General features: G+C 46.6%; 1 protein-coding gene and 1 pseudogene across 15 annotated transcripts in view; both read left to right on the top strand.

Moving 5' to 3' along the window:
- Window positions 1-15,990, top strand: part of LOC147908216 (uncharacterized) — a 29,879-nt pseudogene extending 13,889 nt beyond the window's left edge. The window contains exon 3 of the transcript XR_015546425.1: window positions 15,874-15,990. The product of XR_015546425.1 is annotated as an uncharacterized LOC147908216 (transcript). The remainder of the gene's footprint in view (window positions 1-15,873) is intronic.
- A 42-nt stretch (window positions 15,991-16,032) lies between these two features.
- The window catches only part of dati (zinc finger protein datilografo), an 86,565-nt gene continuing 83,363 nt past the window's right edge, over window positions 16,033-19,234 (top strand). For 13 of the 14 annotated variants that reach the window (XM_087410463.1, XM_087410470.1, XM_011052175.2 and 10 more), the window contains exon 1: window positions 17,402-19,135. In XM_087410463.1, coding sequence (XP_087266589.1) covers window positions 18,083-19,135 — 1,053 coding nt within the window. In that variant the 5' untranslated portion in view covers window positions 17,402-18,082. Of the gene's footprint in view, window positions 19,136-19,234 lie in introns of all 14 variants that reach the window. The other variant, XM_087410471.1, reaches the window with a different exon arrangement.

Below are 19,234 nucleotides of genomic sequence, written 5' to 3'. Positions count from 1 at the left end.
TGTGGTCCTTGTATTAAAATGTTGACATGTAATTCAGTTGATAAAATCAGAAAATACGATTTTCCATTTTACGTTATTGAATATTTTGTTTATGGTTGCAAAAGTTTTGCCAGTTGAAAATACAATCACAAATGGCGAGAGCGAATTGAAAACGTCGGCTTCAGCCCTCGGAACAGATCGATCTCGAGTCCTTGCATCATATGCAACGAAATCATACCTCGACGCGTAGTCTGCAGGTCGTAATAAGATCCAGCCTCTCTATCGACGAAAGGCTCGCGCTAGGGAATGCCGCTGGAGAATTTCCAGAGGCGAGGCACGCCGACCTGGGGGCGGCCGAGCAACCCCCGTGGAAGCGCGATGGAGCGAGCTGCGGTCAGTGCTAGGATTCGAAATACGATGGTGTACGTACCCGGTTACGTCGCGTACGCAATGCCGCTGTGTTAACCTTATTGTCACGGTGGTACCGAAGCATGTAAAGCCGCACGGACGCCTCCAAATTGTTATTGCATGCGAGAGACGAAGACGGAGTAAACCGATCGACATGCCAGAAAGGTCGGGCTTATCCAAAGATTAAAAGTCGCCCTTTCGAATTGAATATCCAAATAATTTATTTAAAATCTTTGTCTTGAGATTATTCAAAATAAATCATTAGTGTCTCACAAATATTTCCTAGTGATTAAAAGAAATTATTATATTAATCAAGTTTCTAATAAATACTAAGTCTTAAACATAACTTTCCGTTATTAAAAAATTCAATTATATACTTGAGATTATTCAAAATCTTGCAAAAAAAGAAAAATAGATACGCCGTGACACTTTTTATAATGCTATCTTCTCGTCTATCTCCCTGTTGTAAAGTACTATGGGATATACTGTGGTCAGTGCCACGATTCGAAATACACGATGAACGTGAACTCCATTCTGGCGTATACGCAACAACGACATGCTAACCTTACTGTCACGGCAGGACCAAAGGGATGTAAAGCCACGATAACGCCTCCAAATCGTTATTGGGTAGCGACAGAGAGCCACCCCTCATCGTTTATCAGCCGTTCTATGTCCCCTAGAATGGAGTGTTGGAGATACTGCGAAGACTGCTACTTTAACTATCGCGTATATATTAAATCGCGTAAAACCTATAATTGAATACTCGAGCACGGAATACTCGTTAAGTTGTTCCTTATGAAATATCATCGTTGGTTCCTTTTTGCGAGGTGTCTAATTATAATGATCGCATCGATAAGTAGTCTCGAAAATATACGTATCGAAAATATCGATCTAACGAATCTCCAACTTGATACTGACTACTCGGTACACTTAACTCGCGTCTAAACTTGAGAAGATGTCTTCCCCTTTAATAATAAGAAGTTTCTACAATGGATTATCGTCAGCCTACTACAGATATTTATCACGAGTAATTATCAAGAATTCAGATTGTTTCTAGAGTTAAAAAATAACTTTAATTAGCAATAAAACAATGAAGATTAATCCGTCTCTATAACGAACCTTATAAAGCAAAATTTATAAAGTTTCGTTATATCTTTGAGAGAGAACTACCCTTTCTAGCCTTATATTAACGTGATAGAGAGAGAGGGGGGGAGAGGGGACCGAAGCAAAAATTAGACGCTAGTTATTGTGTCTATTCTCACAACTAAATTATCCAAATCGCATTCACACCCTCTGTCGAGGTGGGACGTGTCAACGCGATCGTTTTCGTAGCGGTCGGCGCCGCTGGCCATGAAAACTTATCCGGATTTGAGAGAGGAGCGGCGTTGGCCAGTTACCGTCATTACAAACGGTCTGCACGACGTACATGGCGTCATCCACCTAACGCCTCGGTGCGCCTAGCCGCGCAGCGCCGCGCGCGCGCCGGACTGGGCACGGCCGCGCGCAGAGCGCAAAGCGCACAAACGCACACAAGTAATATGGAGCGCAGCGCATCCTACACAGCGCACATCGCACTGCTGGGTGCGGGCGGGGTGATGTGAGGAAGACAGCGAAAGAGGAAGGCGCGCGTTCGAGTAACCGAGCGAACGCCAGTTCGTGGTCCGAGCGGACGGAAAGAGAAAGCGAGACGAAACAGGCCGTGCGAGAGAACGCGAAAGAGAGGAGAGAGAGAGAGAGAGAGAGAGAGAGAGAGAGAGAGAGAGAGAGAAAGAGAGGACAAACGGGAGCGGGTGGATGGACGAACGGACGGATGGACGGGCGTGCGGGCGAATGCGAGAGCGCGAACGGTGGCAGCAGGGAACCGGTGAGGGAGCGAGATGGAGAGCGGGTGGAGGGCCATCGCGCGTCCGAGAGAGGGTTGGTGGCTCGCTTCGGCACGGTTTAGGCGGCGGGCGGCGTGTGGTGCAATAGAGGCGGCGAGGAGGTGAGGTGGGGGTGCCCGGCACGGGGCCACGGCGCAGTTGCTACTCAGACACGGGGATGCTCGCAATGCCTCTATCAAAGGTTACCGAAATCCTATGGAAATATCCGTGCAAACGTGGCGGGCCGTGCCGTGATGATTCGTCGGGAACGCGTGCCGCGATCGCGGAGGTGCTCGTACGCGAAAAATCGGAGAATCACGCGAAAGACCTCGCGCCGCGTGTATAAGTCCGCGTGTACGGGAAAGGAGGGACCGGGAACAGCTTGGGGGGCGGCTTCTCGCGGGGTTTCCCTCGAGGAGGCGATATGTTCCGGACGTACGTTATACGTACTCGGAAACGTAAGGAACGATCCACAAAAAGGAGAAAGGGAGAAAGAAGATTGACGAGAGAAAGGGCATTAAGGAAGAAGGAAGTGGAGAAGGAAGATCAGACTCCGAAGAGTCCTTTCTACTCCAAGATCGCCACCCCGCGACGTGCCAGCAGACACTGCCGACTCGCGAGGAGCACGTGGGGGAGAAAAGTCCGGGAAAGCACGAGGATAGAGAGAGCGCGGCGAGATAGAAAGAGGGAGAGGGAGAAAGGATGTGAGACAGGGAGCTTACGAAGGTGCGAGAAGGATGGAGCCAGCGTCCCGACGCGTCTTACCACGACGCAAGGAGCAACGCCGCGCGCCTCTCTAGAAGGGGAAAGAGAGAAGGTGGAGGGGGCGGGCGAGGACGTCGCGGCGGGGGTGGCAAAGACGCTCATTCGTTCCTCGAGTCACGTGGTCCCCTTCTTATACCAAAGGTTTTTCCTTTTGTCACGCGGGAGATTCAAAGTCTTAGACTGACGCCAATGTGGACTCGAGGGATGCCTCGAGGGTGGGTACGACTATCGATGATGCCAGATCCGGGGTAATATGCATGAATAAAGTTTCTTTTTATTTCATCGCATTTTTATTTCAATATTTTAGATATCTGACTTAGAATTTCATTTCAGCTAGTAGCACAAAGGGTGACACTGAGCAACCCTTTAAAAAGAATTATAGGATTCCAATTTTTTCAATTTTCTTTTTTTTCAAATTACTTTTATAAATTTATATTTTTATTCATTTTTTTTACTTTTTATTTTTTGTATATGGATATTTACCTCAGAATTAATAATTAACTTAATTTCAAATCAAATTACTCTCGCGATTTATTTAACAACTTAAATTCTGTCATAATCGATATGTACTCTGTAATCGCTCGTATATTTCTCGGTCCCTCTCCGCAAACGTATCACGAAATTCGAAATTCCGATTACCGTAACAATTGTATACTACGCTCTACCGAAAAGAATAAATACAAAAAAAATCGCTAATCGCTACAACAATCGAGACAATCGGTGGATCCATTCGCGGAGAATCACCGCGAATAGAACCCACCGTCGATCGCAAATTCATCCTGCGGATCGATCGTAATGAGAACATACGGGGGTCCGGCCCTCTTTTCTTTTCTGTTTCAGACGCGTCGCACTGTGTTGTTATGTGTGTTGTCATAATTATTTCATTGAAAAATTAATTTCGCCGTTTCCGAAACACTCACCGATTTCTGTCTGTGAAACACAACGTCTGAACAACTCCTCTTAAGTTTTGCCGAAAGGGCTTAAATAATTTAGAGAAGCTAAAACACACTTTCGAGCGATCCTGATTTCGAAATTACGACGATTACAAAGACGACGATTAAGAAGAAAAAGGAGAAAATATAGAAAATCAAGAAAAATACGCAAAAAAGCACCAAAAAAAGAGAAGAAACGAAATTGAAATAAAAGCATTGCCTTAAAGAAGAAGAGTATACCTACACTGTCGAAGGAACAAACGAGAGACACAGGGGGGAAAGAAACAAAAAGATAACACTTTAGACGCCTACAAAGTAAATTGTAAAGATATGACTAAAGTATATTTTTAACAAGTTTTGAGAAACTTTAGATTTTAAACGTAAATTTAAAAGCGAAAAATGAAAAAAAACGATAAAATTCTTAATAACTAAAAATGTGATCTAAAAGTCGTTGCTACCAAGAGAAGCCTTATGTCCTTGTTTCAGTTAGTTCAGTTCCAAACGTAAGTACCCAAGCAACTAACTGAATATCGATCTTTGCATGCCTATATATCCTTTTACTGTACGTGTGATCTTCGCTCCGAAATCGCCGCTTGAAAGGAAGAGTCGCCATGTCTGTGCTCCGAAAGGAGCGGGAGAATCCCCCTCAAACGGATCGCGTCGGTCATGATACGAGAGAGAATGGCGTCAGCAGAAAAAGTAGCTTTGCAACTGTTGTAAAATTCTTTAACACGATTACTTTATACATTTAGATTCAAAATTAAGAAATTAAGGACAAAATCAGTCATATTAAAGAATTTTACAACAGTTGCAATGATATTCGCCCTACTGAACGCAGCCAATGAGGGGATGTCGACCTCCTTGCGGAATGAAGATCTGTCGTACCATTTAGCGGAAGTTCGTAAACGAAACGATAAATTTTCCAGTGACTAGCACATAAATCTATATCGTGCAAATAACATTATGTCCGAAGGCAACTGTTTTACAAGTTACTCTGTAATGACAGCTCTCTCTCGCGCGCGCGCGCGCGCGCGGCACCACCTAACAACGGCCAGTATAAAACTTAGCCGGCGTAATGCATACTTTCGCGCGGATCTCTGCTTGCCTACTATTGCTCGCTTCGCTTTCTCGCTCTGTCTCTTTCAGAACGGCCACGGCTTATTATGGTAAAATAGTTAAACACGAAAGTATCCGTAATAATAGCGACTACCGTAATAACTACTGTTAACCGGTAGACAATCGTTATATATATTATCATTATAATTTGCAGTTTATTAAGTAGTCTGCAACGATTTGATAGTCAATCTATAACGGAACGAATCTCAAACATGTTGAAACAAATTTCTCGCAGCTGTAGAAAGTATAATATATGCCGAATTCTTTTCTCATGAGGTTTCTACTACTTCGATTTCCTGTATAAGTTTTCGTTTATTTTGATTCTCTATCATATCTCTATCATTAAAATAATAATAAATTTCTTATAAATTTAAAAATATAACAAAGATGTACAAAAGATTATAGTTATATTTGCTATTAACTGCATGCGATTCTGATCCTATTCATGAAAACGTAACAAATTATTTTCCATGCAAAGTTCTCTTTGTCCGATTAATCATTTCACGATGTCGAGCAGGGCTTTCCGCTCTGTTCGCAAAAAAAAAAACGGGAAAAAAATATCAAAAAAGGGGCGAGACCCGCGAAACAAAGAGTACGCGGTACGCGGAATCATTCTATTTCCCGAGTTCGATGACGCACCCCCGGGTCTGGTGCCAGGCCCGGGAGCTCCACCGATGATCAAGGGTGATGCGGGAGAAAGAGGGACGAGGGTGGGCTCGGCAAGCGGCGGTGGAGCTTCGATTTCAAATTTCCTATTTCCCGACGAGTTGGCCTGTGTTGAAAACGTAGCGTGCAACGTAGCAACGCACACGCGAGAGAACGAGAGAGAATTGCATATATTCTCGACACAAATCCCGGGGGGAGAAGAAAATGATGGTGGAACGCGGCGGCGACGGCCGGGGACGGCGGTGGCGGCGGCGCCACAGCGAAACACTGGCAACCCCGCTTTCGCCGAGTATTTTTTCGATGATTTTCGAGCTCGCGTATGTGTATCGTACATGCATACGTTCCTCCACACATACGCATACAAATGGTCCTATCACCCCCTTCGACTGGGTCGTCGATGGTTGGCGTTGTTGCGCCGGGGATGCCATCGAAGGAAGAGCGGTAACGTCGAATGGGAAGAGGGGAAAGGGGGGGGATAGTCGGCGGCGGAAAGGCGTTAGGGTGCCCCTGGGTGGAAAGAGGAGGTGCAACGGTGTCGGTGGTTGCATGAACCGGTTGATAGATAGAGAGGGAGAGCGGTGGTGGCGTGCGAACGGAGATAGAACGGTTGTGAGATACGGCCGAGGGAACCAGGGGCAGCGGTGGGCCTGCATGCACTTTTTTTTCCGCACCCCGCGTATTGATCCCGGAGTCATTCAAAATGGCGGCCGGGGCCGAGTCAGCCAATGACTGCCTGAATCGATGACTGCAGCGAGCCACCCCCGGACCGGCCAATGGGAGGCCGTCGCACGCCGTTCTCTGCGGGAACTACCACCCCGATATACGAGACACAGGCCTCCCACGTTGTGTATCCTGGTACACACACAGACATACATACACACATACAGATATGTACCCTCGTATGCGTGTCGTGTAGCTGTTCGGTCCGCCGGGTAGAGCTCGTCGATGACCCGGGCGACGTCAATGATTTCCGCGGAAAATTTTCCCCCCCAAAAATGGCAAAACTCGCCGTTCGCTCCACCGGCCGGGTATCCCGGACCAGAGCTCACAGTCGCTTTGATTAACGATCTTCCTATGTATATATTTCGTCCTCCCTCTGCCCATCCCTCTCGTACTTTACGGCAAATATACGAGGTAGAAAGTACTGACTGCGCAGGCAAAAATATTCGCGATCATCGACCGGCGTCTGCCATCTTTCATGACTCTCGTCATTGCCCGGAACTGCCCGCGACGAGTTTTGCTGCAAAATAAACGAGATTCGTTCGCTACATTTATAATCCTGAATTATTCGTTCGTTCTAAATCATTAAAAAGGAAATTAATTGTTTCATCGATGTTGCAAAACTCCTAACCGCGCTATGCTTTGTCTTCATATTTTCATCGTCATCTTTATATCCGCGTATTGTACAGTGCCTAATGAATTATTTCGTTCTTTCTTCGCCGTCAATTTAAACGATTAAAAAGGATTTGCAAATATTTAAAGACTACTCGCTCTTCTGAAGACATTTCACGTCGTCGCGTATATAGTCGCAATTTGACAATCAGCGCTTTTAAAAATTAAATTTAATACGATTACAACTTCCTCGTAGATACCTTCACGAGAAATACGGATATTTTTAGAGTTACGTTTTCCACTTCAAAACGCTGAAATTTTACATTTATTCGTAAGAATGGTACGCAATATATTTTTCCGATAACACGCAAGGCGCGTCAGTTTTTTTCCAGTACACTGTCGCGATGCCGTCCAAAGTCACGATGCTATCTTCGTCACCTTGATCCTGGATCCGCGCACGCTTATCTTATCTCTCATGGTTCGCATAAAGTCTCAGAAAATACGAGATACGTCGGTGGTACTCACGCAAATCGACCACTAAATCGCAATTTCGTTGAATGTTTAGGATGCGATTTAGGAATCGGGGCCGAAATCGCAAGATGCCGGTGATTAAAATTTCAGACCCACAGATCGATCGATCACGTCTGATCGCGGAATTCGTTACCACACTTTGCGCATAGCGCGGGACAAAGAGAATGTCGAAACTGCGCGAGGCACGAGGCACACGATTGCATCACGAGTCGCAGTGTGCGGCGAGCTGCATTACGTATGTGTGTGCATATGTACTTAGATTGGCTCCTATTGACACAGCCGCAGACGACAGTGGTGGTACAGTCGGGAAAAATAGATGCGACGCGTTTCGCGAGCACCATGTCCATATCGTTTCGAGGATGCTCGTGTACGCACGCTGCACGACGCACGCACATACGTAAGGCCTTTGATCTAGCGACGCGCATTTGACATCCTGAATTATCCAGAATCAGCGGATATCGATTATCGACGGATCGGTTGTCTAAACAGCAAAGCACACACCGCGTTGCGTCGCGTCGCGTATACACGCGGACTCGACCAAATCTACAATTCGTCCTTTTTAAGCGCTTTTGTCCTTTTCGCGCGGGGTAAATTATTCCCCCAACCACGACGCGGTCCGAAATAATTTGATTCATTACGCGCATTTGCCGCGTTTGGTTATATTTAATGCGACGATGTAGACTCGCGCATGCACGCACCGCTCGTCCCGACGAGCGTTCTCTCATATTTAATGTAAATCAAATTTAGAACCGGAACAAAGTACACCGGTCAGCGGCGAGTCGATTCTACACGTTTGCTCGATTACTGTTAATTAGCCGACCGTCCAAATGGATCTAAAAAATTCACGAGTTGTCTCGCTGTTACCCGTCCAATTTTCCGGATCACTGACTTTCTGCTCAACGGGTTTAGCTACCATCGATGACTTCATCTTTTGACATATCACAAATTGGAAGAACATCGATATCTGAGTAATCCGCGTGACTTTTTACGAGGCAACAAATTTTATTAAAACTGTAGGTTAAATAAATAATATTTAAAGTAGCACGAAATTTTACGTTAGATTGGACGTTAAATCATGTCAGCTCATCACGAAACGAAGCGTTCACTCGTCGAGGAGCACGTCGTCTCGTCGACGACAAGGGGAGAAAGAACGGCCGATTCACTTTCTGACGCAGCTGTACTAAGTGTACGACGGAATGGGTTTTTCTAGCGCGGGCAGTTTTTCTATTAAGCTTCATTTGTTTCTTTCATTGCGTAATGCGCCGGACGCGTCGCTCATTTCATCCTACAGCCGACCGGCTACTCCTACCGTTAGAATTCTTAATCCGGGCCGTCAGTTTCGATGGCTCGCGTGCTGCACGTTCCTCCGATTCGACAATTCGACGAGAATCGCGACTGTCGCGACGATCTTAATCTCATTTCCCGACGAATAAAGTAGTGTGCCCCGCGTATCACGGCGTGTCCGCCACGGTAATATGATAACGCGCATGAAGGTGGTCGTGGATTGATATAACCGATGTAACGGAACTCGGTGAGTTCAATTGTTCGACGCTGCAACTACGAGGATATATCTTGATCGCGCCGTCCGATTCACGCTCACAACGCTCATGAGCATCATTTGTCCTTATTGAACATTTGATGAATAATAAGAATGGAATGATTCTTAAATCATGTAAAGAAAAACAGATTCTTGCATAAGTCATAATGCATAAGACATAAAAAAATCAACCAATCAAAGTATTTTATTTCATGAAAAGGAAAGAAATGAAGGATGATTGCTTCATTTTCTTATGTATTATGTGTTAAGAAAATTCTGTGCTTTCTTAATCGTGAATTGGATCGTAATTCTTAATACGTATATATCGCACTTCCATTGTCACGCAACAATAAACAGAGATGTTTCTTTCTTGCACCTTACAAATTTTGAATTTGAACTCTCTGGAACTATACCGGTTTATTGTTCAGTGATATCTCATTATTTATTTCGTATAAATTTTAAGCGATTTTTTTTCCGAAGAATAATAATATAAAAATCCTAAAAAATATCTAAAAGCTCTACAAACTTTTTTTACTTTTTATAATTTATTTTTAAATATCCTTCGCAAAATTAACTATTTAAGTTTTATTTCGATAATACATCATTTGATTCTTTGTACAAGTGAGTGTATTATATGATCGCACATCTGCTCGCATTTACCATTGTGTCGCTTCACCGTAATCGATATTCTACCAGAGTTAGTTCGGACAAAAACCTTAAGACGATTCACCCTTTTCTCCACTCGTTCGTTTCCTCGTTCCTTATTCCGCCGCCAGACGTCACCTTGCCACGGGGTGGTTATTCCGATCAGGGGTTGAGACGGGGCTACTTCACACGAGCAGCAAATGAATGCGAAAAGTCCGAACAAATTATTGCGCTGGAAATCTTTTTACGTGACAGACGCGTTAAAGGAATATGAAAATTGAAAACGGATATTTAATCGGGTCGTATTAATCGGTCGTGTCAAATAACTATCCGTTTTTCAATAAAATTCTTAACACATCGAATATTATATATTGGCACATTGCTATCATTTTTACATTTATTTTCTATTCACAAGAGAGCATTTTAAAGGTTTGATTAATAAAATTCATCATTAATTGAAATAGAAATAATGGTCTCGTCATTCCCGTTATGGACCTAAAAATTCACAAGAAACATGCGATATAAAATAACAAATATCCTGACGGCGCAAATATTCCACCACATGACGACCACCTTCGTCGCCACACTTCCACGCACTCCCCCGCCATTCGCGATGAAGAAGGCGGACAATCCAAAGTAGGTAGAATCAGGCCGAGAAGATAAATGTCTTCCTACGCAAAGGCGTATACGTCCTATCGGGGTAGTCGATCGGCTCGATTCGCAGAGCGCGGAGCCAGGCAACTGGCCGTCAGAGTTACAAGTGCATGTGCAACAATTCGTACGCAGCAAGTATCCGTCTGTACGTCCGTTCTTGAAGTCCAGCTGCCGATCGGGATCAAGGGGGAATCGGGATCGGGATTGAGATCTAAAACACCACGTACATGACGCACGTATGTTCGTACATACGTTACGTACGCACGCGCGTACGTACAGTACAGTAACTCGTAACGGCATACACCCACACGTCTAAGTGTGCGCGTATGTGTACCTGACAATCCGCCCACCCCATAACCGAGCGCGGAGGCTCGATTCTCACCTGTTTTTATCCTCACGCCGGCCGCTTCATTTGTAATTTAAAGTGAGCCTCGATTGCCCAATGCGCTCTACGTACTTATTTTCGGAGCTCCGAAGGAGCACACTCGCATGTAGCGGACGTACAAATGAGTACGTCCCTCCTCTCCCCGCGAACCCGCGACTCTCTAACCGAGCCGAAATTCTTACCACGACGGCAGCCTGCCGCGAACGGAAGTTCGATCGCGATCGAGCCCGAGTACTTTCGTGCCTCGTGTCGGAAGTGCGTTACTTTCGTCCTGTTCCTACTTTCCGTCCCGGTTCAGCGTCCAATAAACTAAATATTTTTGCGTTTGAGTTTTGCAAAATTCGCCCGTTGCACAATTCGCAAATGTCTCTAAGTAATCTCTCTATTTATTACGAAATTGTATATAATTATGGTTTATCTATTAAATCTTTTTTTCGTTACAATGTAGAACTGAAGAACTGAAAAAAATTACTTTACTTCTCTTATTATAAAATTGTACTTGAAAAGATTCTCAACCGAAAGACACAGCTTAAGACATAAAGTAAAATTAAATTAAATTAACGAGTTGCGTTAATTGCCTGGCTCTTTTTAACTGCACTCTGGCATATATGAGCAAAGTGTACTACATATATTATATAATAAGTGATCTTGCATCAGACATCATTGTCGTAGAATATCTATTTAAAAAGTAAGAGACATTTTTCGATGATCCATCGCGTCAATAAATAAAGTTGCCGCGTGCGTGGCGTTGCACATGCGACGAAGGTCACTCGATTTTTCCATCATCGTGGAGCGGCTAACCCATTGGCTAACTTTTTTCGCGTGACGGTCCACCCTCGTCGCACGCGCGTTGGAAGAAACACGGATAGGGTGGACACGATGTGGGTATGAGTGGAGGGATGCGATGAAACACGACGCGGCGCGATGCTACGTTACGCGACGTTCTTTTCTTTGCTCCTTTCTTGTCGCCATTACTCTTTCAACCGAGGGAGAAAAGAGAGACAACAGGACGAAAGGGTGGACGCGTTATTGCGTCGTCTCGGACGACCAGCAAGGCTCTCTTGCGTAAATGCCAGAGGCAGGGTAAAGAAAAAAAAGGGGTCGCGCCTCCCCACCTTCCGGACTCATACCTCCACGTGTATACCACGTGGAAAAAAGGACGAGGCCAGCGTAAAAATGCGACGCGTGGGGGTTGCCCGGTTGGTGGGGAATCGAGGCGGCCGAGAAAGGGAGAGAAGAAAGGAGAGAAAAGGATATAGAAAAGGGGTGACGGGTGGCGAGTAAGCGAGGTTGAGTTACGAAAATCGGTAGTAAGAGAGAGATAGATGAAGGCGCAAGCAGACAGGGGAAAGACGTTAGCAGGGAAGGGAGAAATAGGAGCTTAATGCGATGGTGGGGCAGCTATGTTAGATGAGAGCTTGAGAGAGAGAGAGAGAGGGAGAAGAAGGGAAGGAAGGGATAGCTTGGTTGTCTACTTCGACGAGGAGAGTGCGTAAGACGAGCAGGATGACCATCGACCACCCTTCGCGAAATGAGCATCAGCGCGTCCACAGGAAAGTCGACGTCCTCCGCAAGGTCGATGATCCATGTTTAAATCACGATTTGACTTTCAAAATGAGAGAGGGGGGAAAGTAGGAAAGGATGTTGGATGACAGATGACCGAAGTGATTTGATATTATTCGAATCCACTTTTCAGACCTGATCGATGAATTCGCGACACTTCAACTGATCGCTATCGAGCTGCAAACAAACTTCGCGTATTAATATCGAGAATATGATCAAGGACAATGTACTTGAACATAGAATAATTCCTAAAGAGGGATAAAAAAGAAAGCCTGCCCCACTCCCCCGCGATTAGTCACGCTTGCGTTGCCATACGGAACATGAGGGAGGAGGCCATTTTTATACGATGGTCCCCCTTCTTTTTTATTCGTACCTCAGACTTACACCCTCTTATACAGAAGCCCCCTACAATTTTTCGATCAGTCGAATATCCCGATTCATAGTGTTCGCATGTAACGCGTAAGACTTATATACTCGCCGTTAAATGAGAATTCGTTAATTTGCGAAGAAGGATTGTGTAAAATCCAAGTGAGTTTACGTGATAGCGATGATCCGCGACGGTCAGGTGAAAAGTTTTCAAGGACAAACTCTTAGCAAAAAGAGTGTCGGTCCAAGAACCTACTTGTCTTGGCTTTGCGTACTTACCTACGCCGGAACGTAATCGCGGAGTATAAGATAGCGATCCAAATAGACAAAGACAGATAATCGGTTCTTACGACTCTCTCCTACTCTCCTTCCAGGAGGGTTTTCTTGGCCGGGCGAAACGGAGACGGAGAGCTGCCCCACTCTCTTTCTCTCATCCCTTACGACGCTTACCCCCGTACGAGGCGTCGGCGGAGTCGGTGGCGGAGAATCCCCCACCCACCTGGGCGCGGGGTGAAGGGTGAGGAGAGTTTGAGGAAAAGGGGGAGATAGAGCGCGCGCCTCGGCATCGTGTCTGGTGGGGGCAAAGGAAAAGAGGGGTAGCTTGAAAACTCCTGTCCTACGACGGCCTCAGTTTTTCGTCCTCCCGGAGGTAGATTTTCGTCGTGGGTGGACGCGGCCGGGGTCACGAGTCGGTCCACGGTAACCTGGGCCCGCGCCCGGGCCCGTCGGACCCGCGTACGAAATCGCCACGATAAGAAACGGCGTACGACGAAGGCGCCCCGAGGTGGCCAGAAATTTCGCGGCCGCGCACCACCTAAGACAACGCCCCTACCCGAACACGCGTTCTTTAAGGCACGAGGGGGTGGCTTTTAGTCAGACGCACGCGGTCTGAGAAGCGCGCCACCACCGACCCCCGACGGAGAAGGACTTAGCGTTTCTCGCGAGCCGCAGACCCGAGTCAGTTTCGGTTCCTCCTCCGTCAAGGACTCGAACGCGGAAGAGGAGAGAGCTTTTTCCCCCCGTCGTACGTCGTCGTAGTCATCGTCGTCTTCGTCGTCGTTGTCGTTACCGTCGTCGTCCTTCGAAGAGGAAGAACAGTGTCTTGGCCGATACCGTGCACGAAGGTCGCGAGCAGTCGGACCGAAGTGCAACGTATTACGCGTACTACCGACTATCACCAGCCGCCGCATCTATCGCACTTGAATCTCTCCAGTAAGAGATACTTCGGATTCTTTCTCTCGGAATATTCTGTTCAACCAATCTTGTGTCGCGAGTTGTGTGAACATAACGACACTTTGCGACATCGTGCATCTAGACCTGATTAATATAGAACCCAATCATCAACGCTTTTATTATTTTTATTTTCTTCTTTTTCTACTTTCGTATGATTTTAGTCAATTTTCCCCACTTTCGATCCGAGACCACCATACTGACCCACCCCCTCCTATTCCCTGTTCTGAATCCTGACATGCCCGGTACGTCATCGTCGCCGTCTCGACAGTGTTTCGTCGCGATCGCACACGCTCCGATCCCCTCTCGATTTCCGGTGTGATATGATGTGCTTCGGTAAGATCATGAGGAAGCGAATGATGAGAAGGCGGACTAAGGAAAGGAAACTCAATCGCCGCTATCTCGAAACCTCGTCGAAATCGGTCACGCAAATCATTAGCTTGATACTTGCGGTCGCGGAATTACACGGCGAACAATAAACGTAACGAATCGTCATGTCGCAAGTAAACGAGTTAGCAATTATGCGAATATCCGTGCGCGTGATCATTTCGGGCTGTTAATTTAGCGAGCAGCCGACAATGCTCGTCACGTCGCGTAAACCTGGCATACGTTGCAACAAATTATTTGGCATTTCATTGACATCATCGTCAACATGTCGACCCTATTCATCGTTCAGTGACAGACAATCTTTACGAAAAAATCTGACTGCATATTCGAAATTAATCGGAAAAGTAACAATATAATTCGGGAAATAACGGCAAAAATATAAATTCTCAATTTAACGAAGAAGCGAAAACTTGTAAAAAAAAAAAGATCGCGAACGCAATTCTATGTGTGAGCGGCAGTGTCATAATGTTACATCGCGTTATTCGTAGTGTTACATTAATGTAAATCACAACTTTACATTTCCGAGAATATTCAGTGCTCCGGAAAATTTTATTTTTATCCTATTCACTGTAGTCTGATTTATTGCTCATTGTTATATTGGCATTACTTTTATTTGAATAAATATTTGATTTATCGACATGTTACTCTCTTTCAGTTATAAACCTTTTCAGTTTTTCGTACCGATCCTGAATTTTTACATTACGTGTCCCGCATCTTTTCCGCATTGTCAGCATGCTGAGCACCACGCGACGGCAAAAGACGTTCACGCTTTTTGCTTTCGCGCTTGTAAACCAATTGATTTTTCTAAAATATAAAACTAATTGGAAATTCCGCGTCAACGACACTCGGTGTAACTAAAAGGAGGGTATGAATTTGTGTAAAATTAAATTATTGACGTGAAAACTTGGTGTGTTAAATGGACGAAATTTACTATGCCACGTAATTAGTGCGTGCTTCTGACAGTGCTGATTGAAATTATTGTTTGTGTCGCGGCCAAAAGTGTAAACCCTTCATAAATGTCAGCCAAAAGAGAATCGCATTTAACGTTACCTCACTATAAGATGATAAAATCTCGCGGCTGATATCTTTCTGATATCGCGAAATTTTATTAGGATTCTTCTAACTCGATTCACGTCGCATTACTCGGCACTCGATATTTTCGTGTTACGACAGCTGATTTTAGGCAGTATCATCTAGCAAAAATCAATGTTTTAAATAACGTTACGCTCACGTACCGGGAATTAGTCAAGACTTTATGTCTTAATATTATTGGATTTATAATCAGATCTTATAATTAATATTATCAAAAGTCATAGTAAATTGTGACAACCTTCGATCAAATACTTTTAAAAATGTACGTCTGATTGACGTTTAAATACACTCTACCAATTGCGAACAAAGACGTGTAAAACTCTTGCCTATGACATTAAAAAAAATTATAGTGTTGATGTTGAATGTTCGTCGTGCGTGACGTCGGACAACGCAAAAATTGTACTTTCTTTTTCTGGATTGCAGCTTCGAGCGGGAGACGCGTTGCAGCGAGAGATTCCCGCGCAGGAGAGGAAGACTGGACAAAGCGGAAGAAGCAGAATAAGACGAGCAAAGCAGAAGCAGAGGAGCAGAAGAGCGTAAGACCGAGAGCCGAACGAGTAGAAGCGGGGTTGCAAAGAAGAAAGTGATTAGCGAGTTGATCGTGCATATCCGAAGATAGCGAGGAAGGAGATAGAGAACAGAAAGATCGGGAGAATAGAACTACGGAAGCGCAGAGAGACAAAGATCGAAAGAAATAGAGCGAAAGAGAAAGAAAGAGAAAAAGCAAGAATCGGAAAAAAAAAGCTCGGCAGAAAACCCCGCGCTCATACATATATATTTCAGTGTGTTCAAAAAACGAGTGTACCTAAGTGCAATATTAATTAAACCTAAACGATAATAAGAAGCAACCACAACTACCATCGACGATATCGGTAACGACGAGCGGTGATCGATAATCGAATAGAATTCCTTTTAAAGAGTTAAAACGCTAGAGTCGCATTTCGAGGAGGAGTCATCGACGGACGCGACGCAGCGGCTTAAAAGAAGAAGACGATCGGAGGAAGTAGGCAGATGCAGAAACGGAGTGACGGAAATCCCGGAAAGAAACGCTCTCGTCCCGCTTAAAAGAATTCACACGGACTCACCGATTCAAGCCAACGCGCGCGACAGCAGACACCAACTTTTCGAGCCTGTTCGAGCGCGTTCGAGCACACGCACACATACGCACGCACACACAACACGCACGCACATCCAACATAACGGGGCTAAAATACTCAGGGCAAAACGGGACGAGCAGTAATCATCCGCGAGTGTGATTTCTCACCCCGAAGAGGAGTGGAAGCCTTTCCGACCGATAAACGATTCGCGTCCGCGTGGACTATCCTTCTCGTTTACACCGTCCGGGCTGGGCAATCCTGAATTTTAACCTGAACTTAAGTGTACGCTAGAATTTAAGTTAGATAGACGAAGGAAAATAGACCGTTCTCCTATTTGCTAGAGAACGTTCGCTCGCGCGCGCAACAACTCACGCAAAGCACACATATAAAGCTCACACCAACACATACATTTATTACACATACACACGGTCATATGACGCACAGAGGAGGGGGAGAAAAATAACAAGAAAGAAGAGGATCATCAACTCAACTGCGAAACGCGAACGAATGCATACGTACGCGATATAACAGCCACCTGCGTACATAAGAAGACATCACGATAAAGGACGCATTACGGACGTACAATCACCGATCGGCGGTGTTCTCGCGAGAGGCATCGCAACCAACAGCGACAGCAACTTAGGGAAGGCGCGATAGAGAAGAAGAGATCTGGGAGAGGACCCGGAAGAGGGAGTGGAGGAATCATAAGAGGAAGTTTCATGAGCCAGGCGGTAGGTAGCAGGGCTGGGAAGTCGCAGCAGGTGGCGAGTAACTGACGTTGCCCGCCGCCCACGTCGAAGCTCGGCACGGTGCAAGGATCGTTATCGTTACAACGATCCCGAGGCTGAAAACAGCGGCCGAGCGAGGAGAAAGGTAGGAAGGAACGGCGGCGAGCGCAGAGGTGTGCCGGCCGTCGAGCTGCTTACCGGAAGGGGTGCGAAAAAGCGGGCAAGCTGCGCCGGAAGGGGGTAGCCCGGGCTTCTCGCGAAGGCCTCAAAATTTCGGACGCGACGGCGGCCCTGGACCTGCGTGCCCAGACGCAAGCCCAACCAGACTTCGGCCAGCTAGACCACCAGCAGCCGCAGCATCACCATCAACAACAGCAACCGCCGCAGCAGCAACAGCAGCAGCCACAACAACAGCAGCAGCCGCAGCATCCGCAGCATCCGCAGCACAACCAAAATCCAGAGTCGCGTCCTCACCATCACCTGCCACAGCAGCATCATCATCAGCATCACCCGGGGAATCATCTCCACTCTGGCGATTCGGGGGGTGGGATAGGAGGTGGAGGAGGAGGCGGCGGTGGAGGAGGTGGCGGCGGCGGCGGAGGTGGCGGTGGAGGAGGTGGCGGCGGCGGCGGAAACGCCGGTGGTGTTGCTGTTGTTGCTGGCGGAGGACCGCCCGGACCCGAGCCGGACCGGTCCACAAGAATTCACGACGAGGAGGACGAGGACATCACCGAGCGGGAGGACGAGGAAGAGGACGAGGATCCTTGCAGTTCGCCAGAGCCCGACCTTGAAAACGATTCCGAACCTATGGAGATCCAAACCTCGGCTGTCACCGCGGCAGCCGCGAACCTCCACGCGCTACGCCAACACGTATTTAAGATGTCGGATTACTGGCAGCAACCGCAACGTGGTCCGCCTCAACATTCACCCGGGATACAGCATAGTCCCATCTCAAATTCGACACAGCATCAGCAGCAGGTCCAGCAGATGCACAGTCCGCTCGGACAGCAGCAGCAGCAGCAACAGCAGCAACAACAACAGCAGCAGACTGCGGTTTCGCAAGTACAGCAGAACACGAACGCGACACTCGGCCAAACAGCTAGTCCTCAACAACAGATGCAGCAACAACAACAGCAGCATGCATTGTCGATGAACCAAGCTAATCAGGGCCCACAGCATCAGTCTTCCCCAGCACCGACGACACCGTCACCACAGGCGGATCATCAAGGCGCCATTGCCTCCAGTATGGCCCAGAGTCTGCACAGCCTCGCCCAGGCGCAACAAACAATGTCGCAGGCGTCAAGTCCATCGTTGGCGGTCCAGGCCGTCCAGGCGGCTCAGGCGCTCAATCAGAACCTGGGCCAAGCGCTAACACAAGCGCTCACGCAAAACATGCAGCAAAATCTCGGACAAACCCTACAGCATAATTTGGCGCAGAGTTTAACGCCGAGTTTGTCGCCGCAACAACAGCAATTACTTAACCAGCCGCAAAATTTAAGCCAAGCGAGTCAGAGCCTGCAACAGAACATTCAAAGTCAAGCGCAGAATTTGTCACAGACGCTACAGCAGCAGGCGCAGAATCTCACGCAGAATCTTGGCCAGGCGCTTAATCAGCAAGCATTACAACAACAGGCGCAAAATCTTACGCAGAATCTACAGCAAGCGCAAAATCTCACCCAGAATCTGCAACAACAGGCGCTCAACATGGCTGGCACCATCGCGCAGAACGGTGGTCTCGCCGGTATGAACATGTCGGGCACTCAACAGCAGAATTCACAGAACTCCATGCTAAGTCCAGGCGCGACCAGTCAGGACTCCCACGACGCCACTCTCACGGAGAAGCTCGTCAACGAGTTACAGGTGAGAAACTACATATTGAATTGGAATCTCTGAATTTTACATTCGCGACTCGGAGGTGAAAAAATATTTTTTTCACCTCTGTTCTACACGCATACATTA

This window comes from Acromyrmex echinatior, chromosome 10 (assembly GCF_024713525.1).
Source record: "Acromyrmex echinatior isolate Ae372 chromosome 10, ASM2471352v2, whole genome shotgun sequence".
Lineage (NCBI taxonomy): Eukaryota > Metazoa > Arthropoda > Insecta > Hymenoptera > Formicidae > Acromyrmex > Acromyrmex echinatior.
This window is presented reverse-complemented; position numbering and strand designations above follow the sequence as displayed.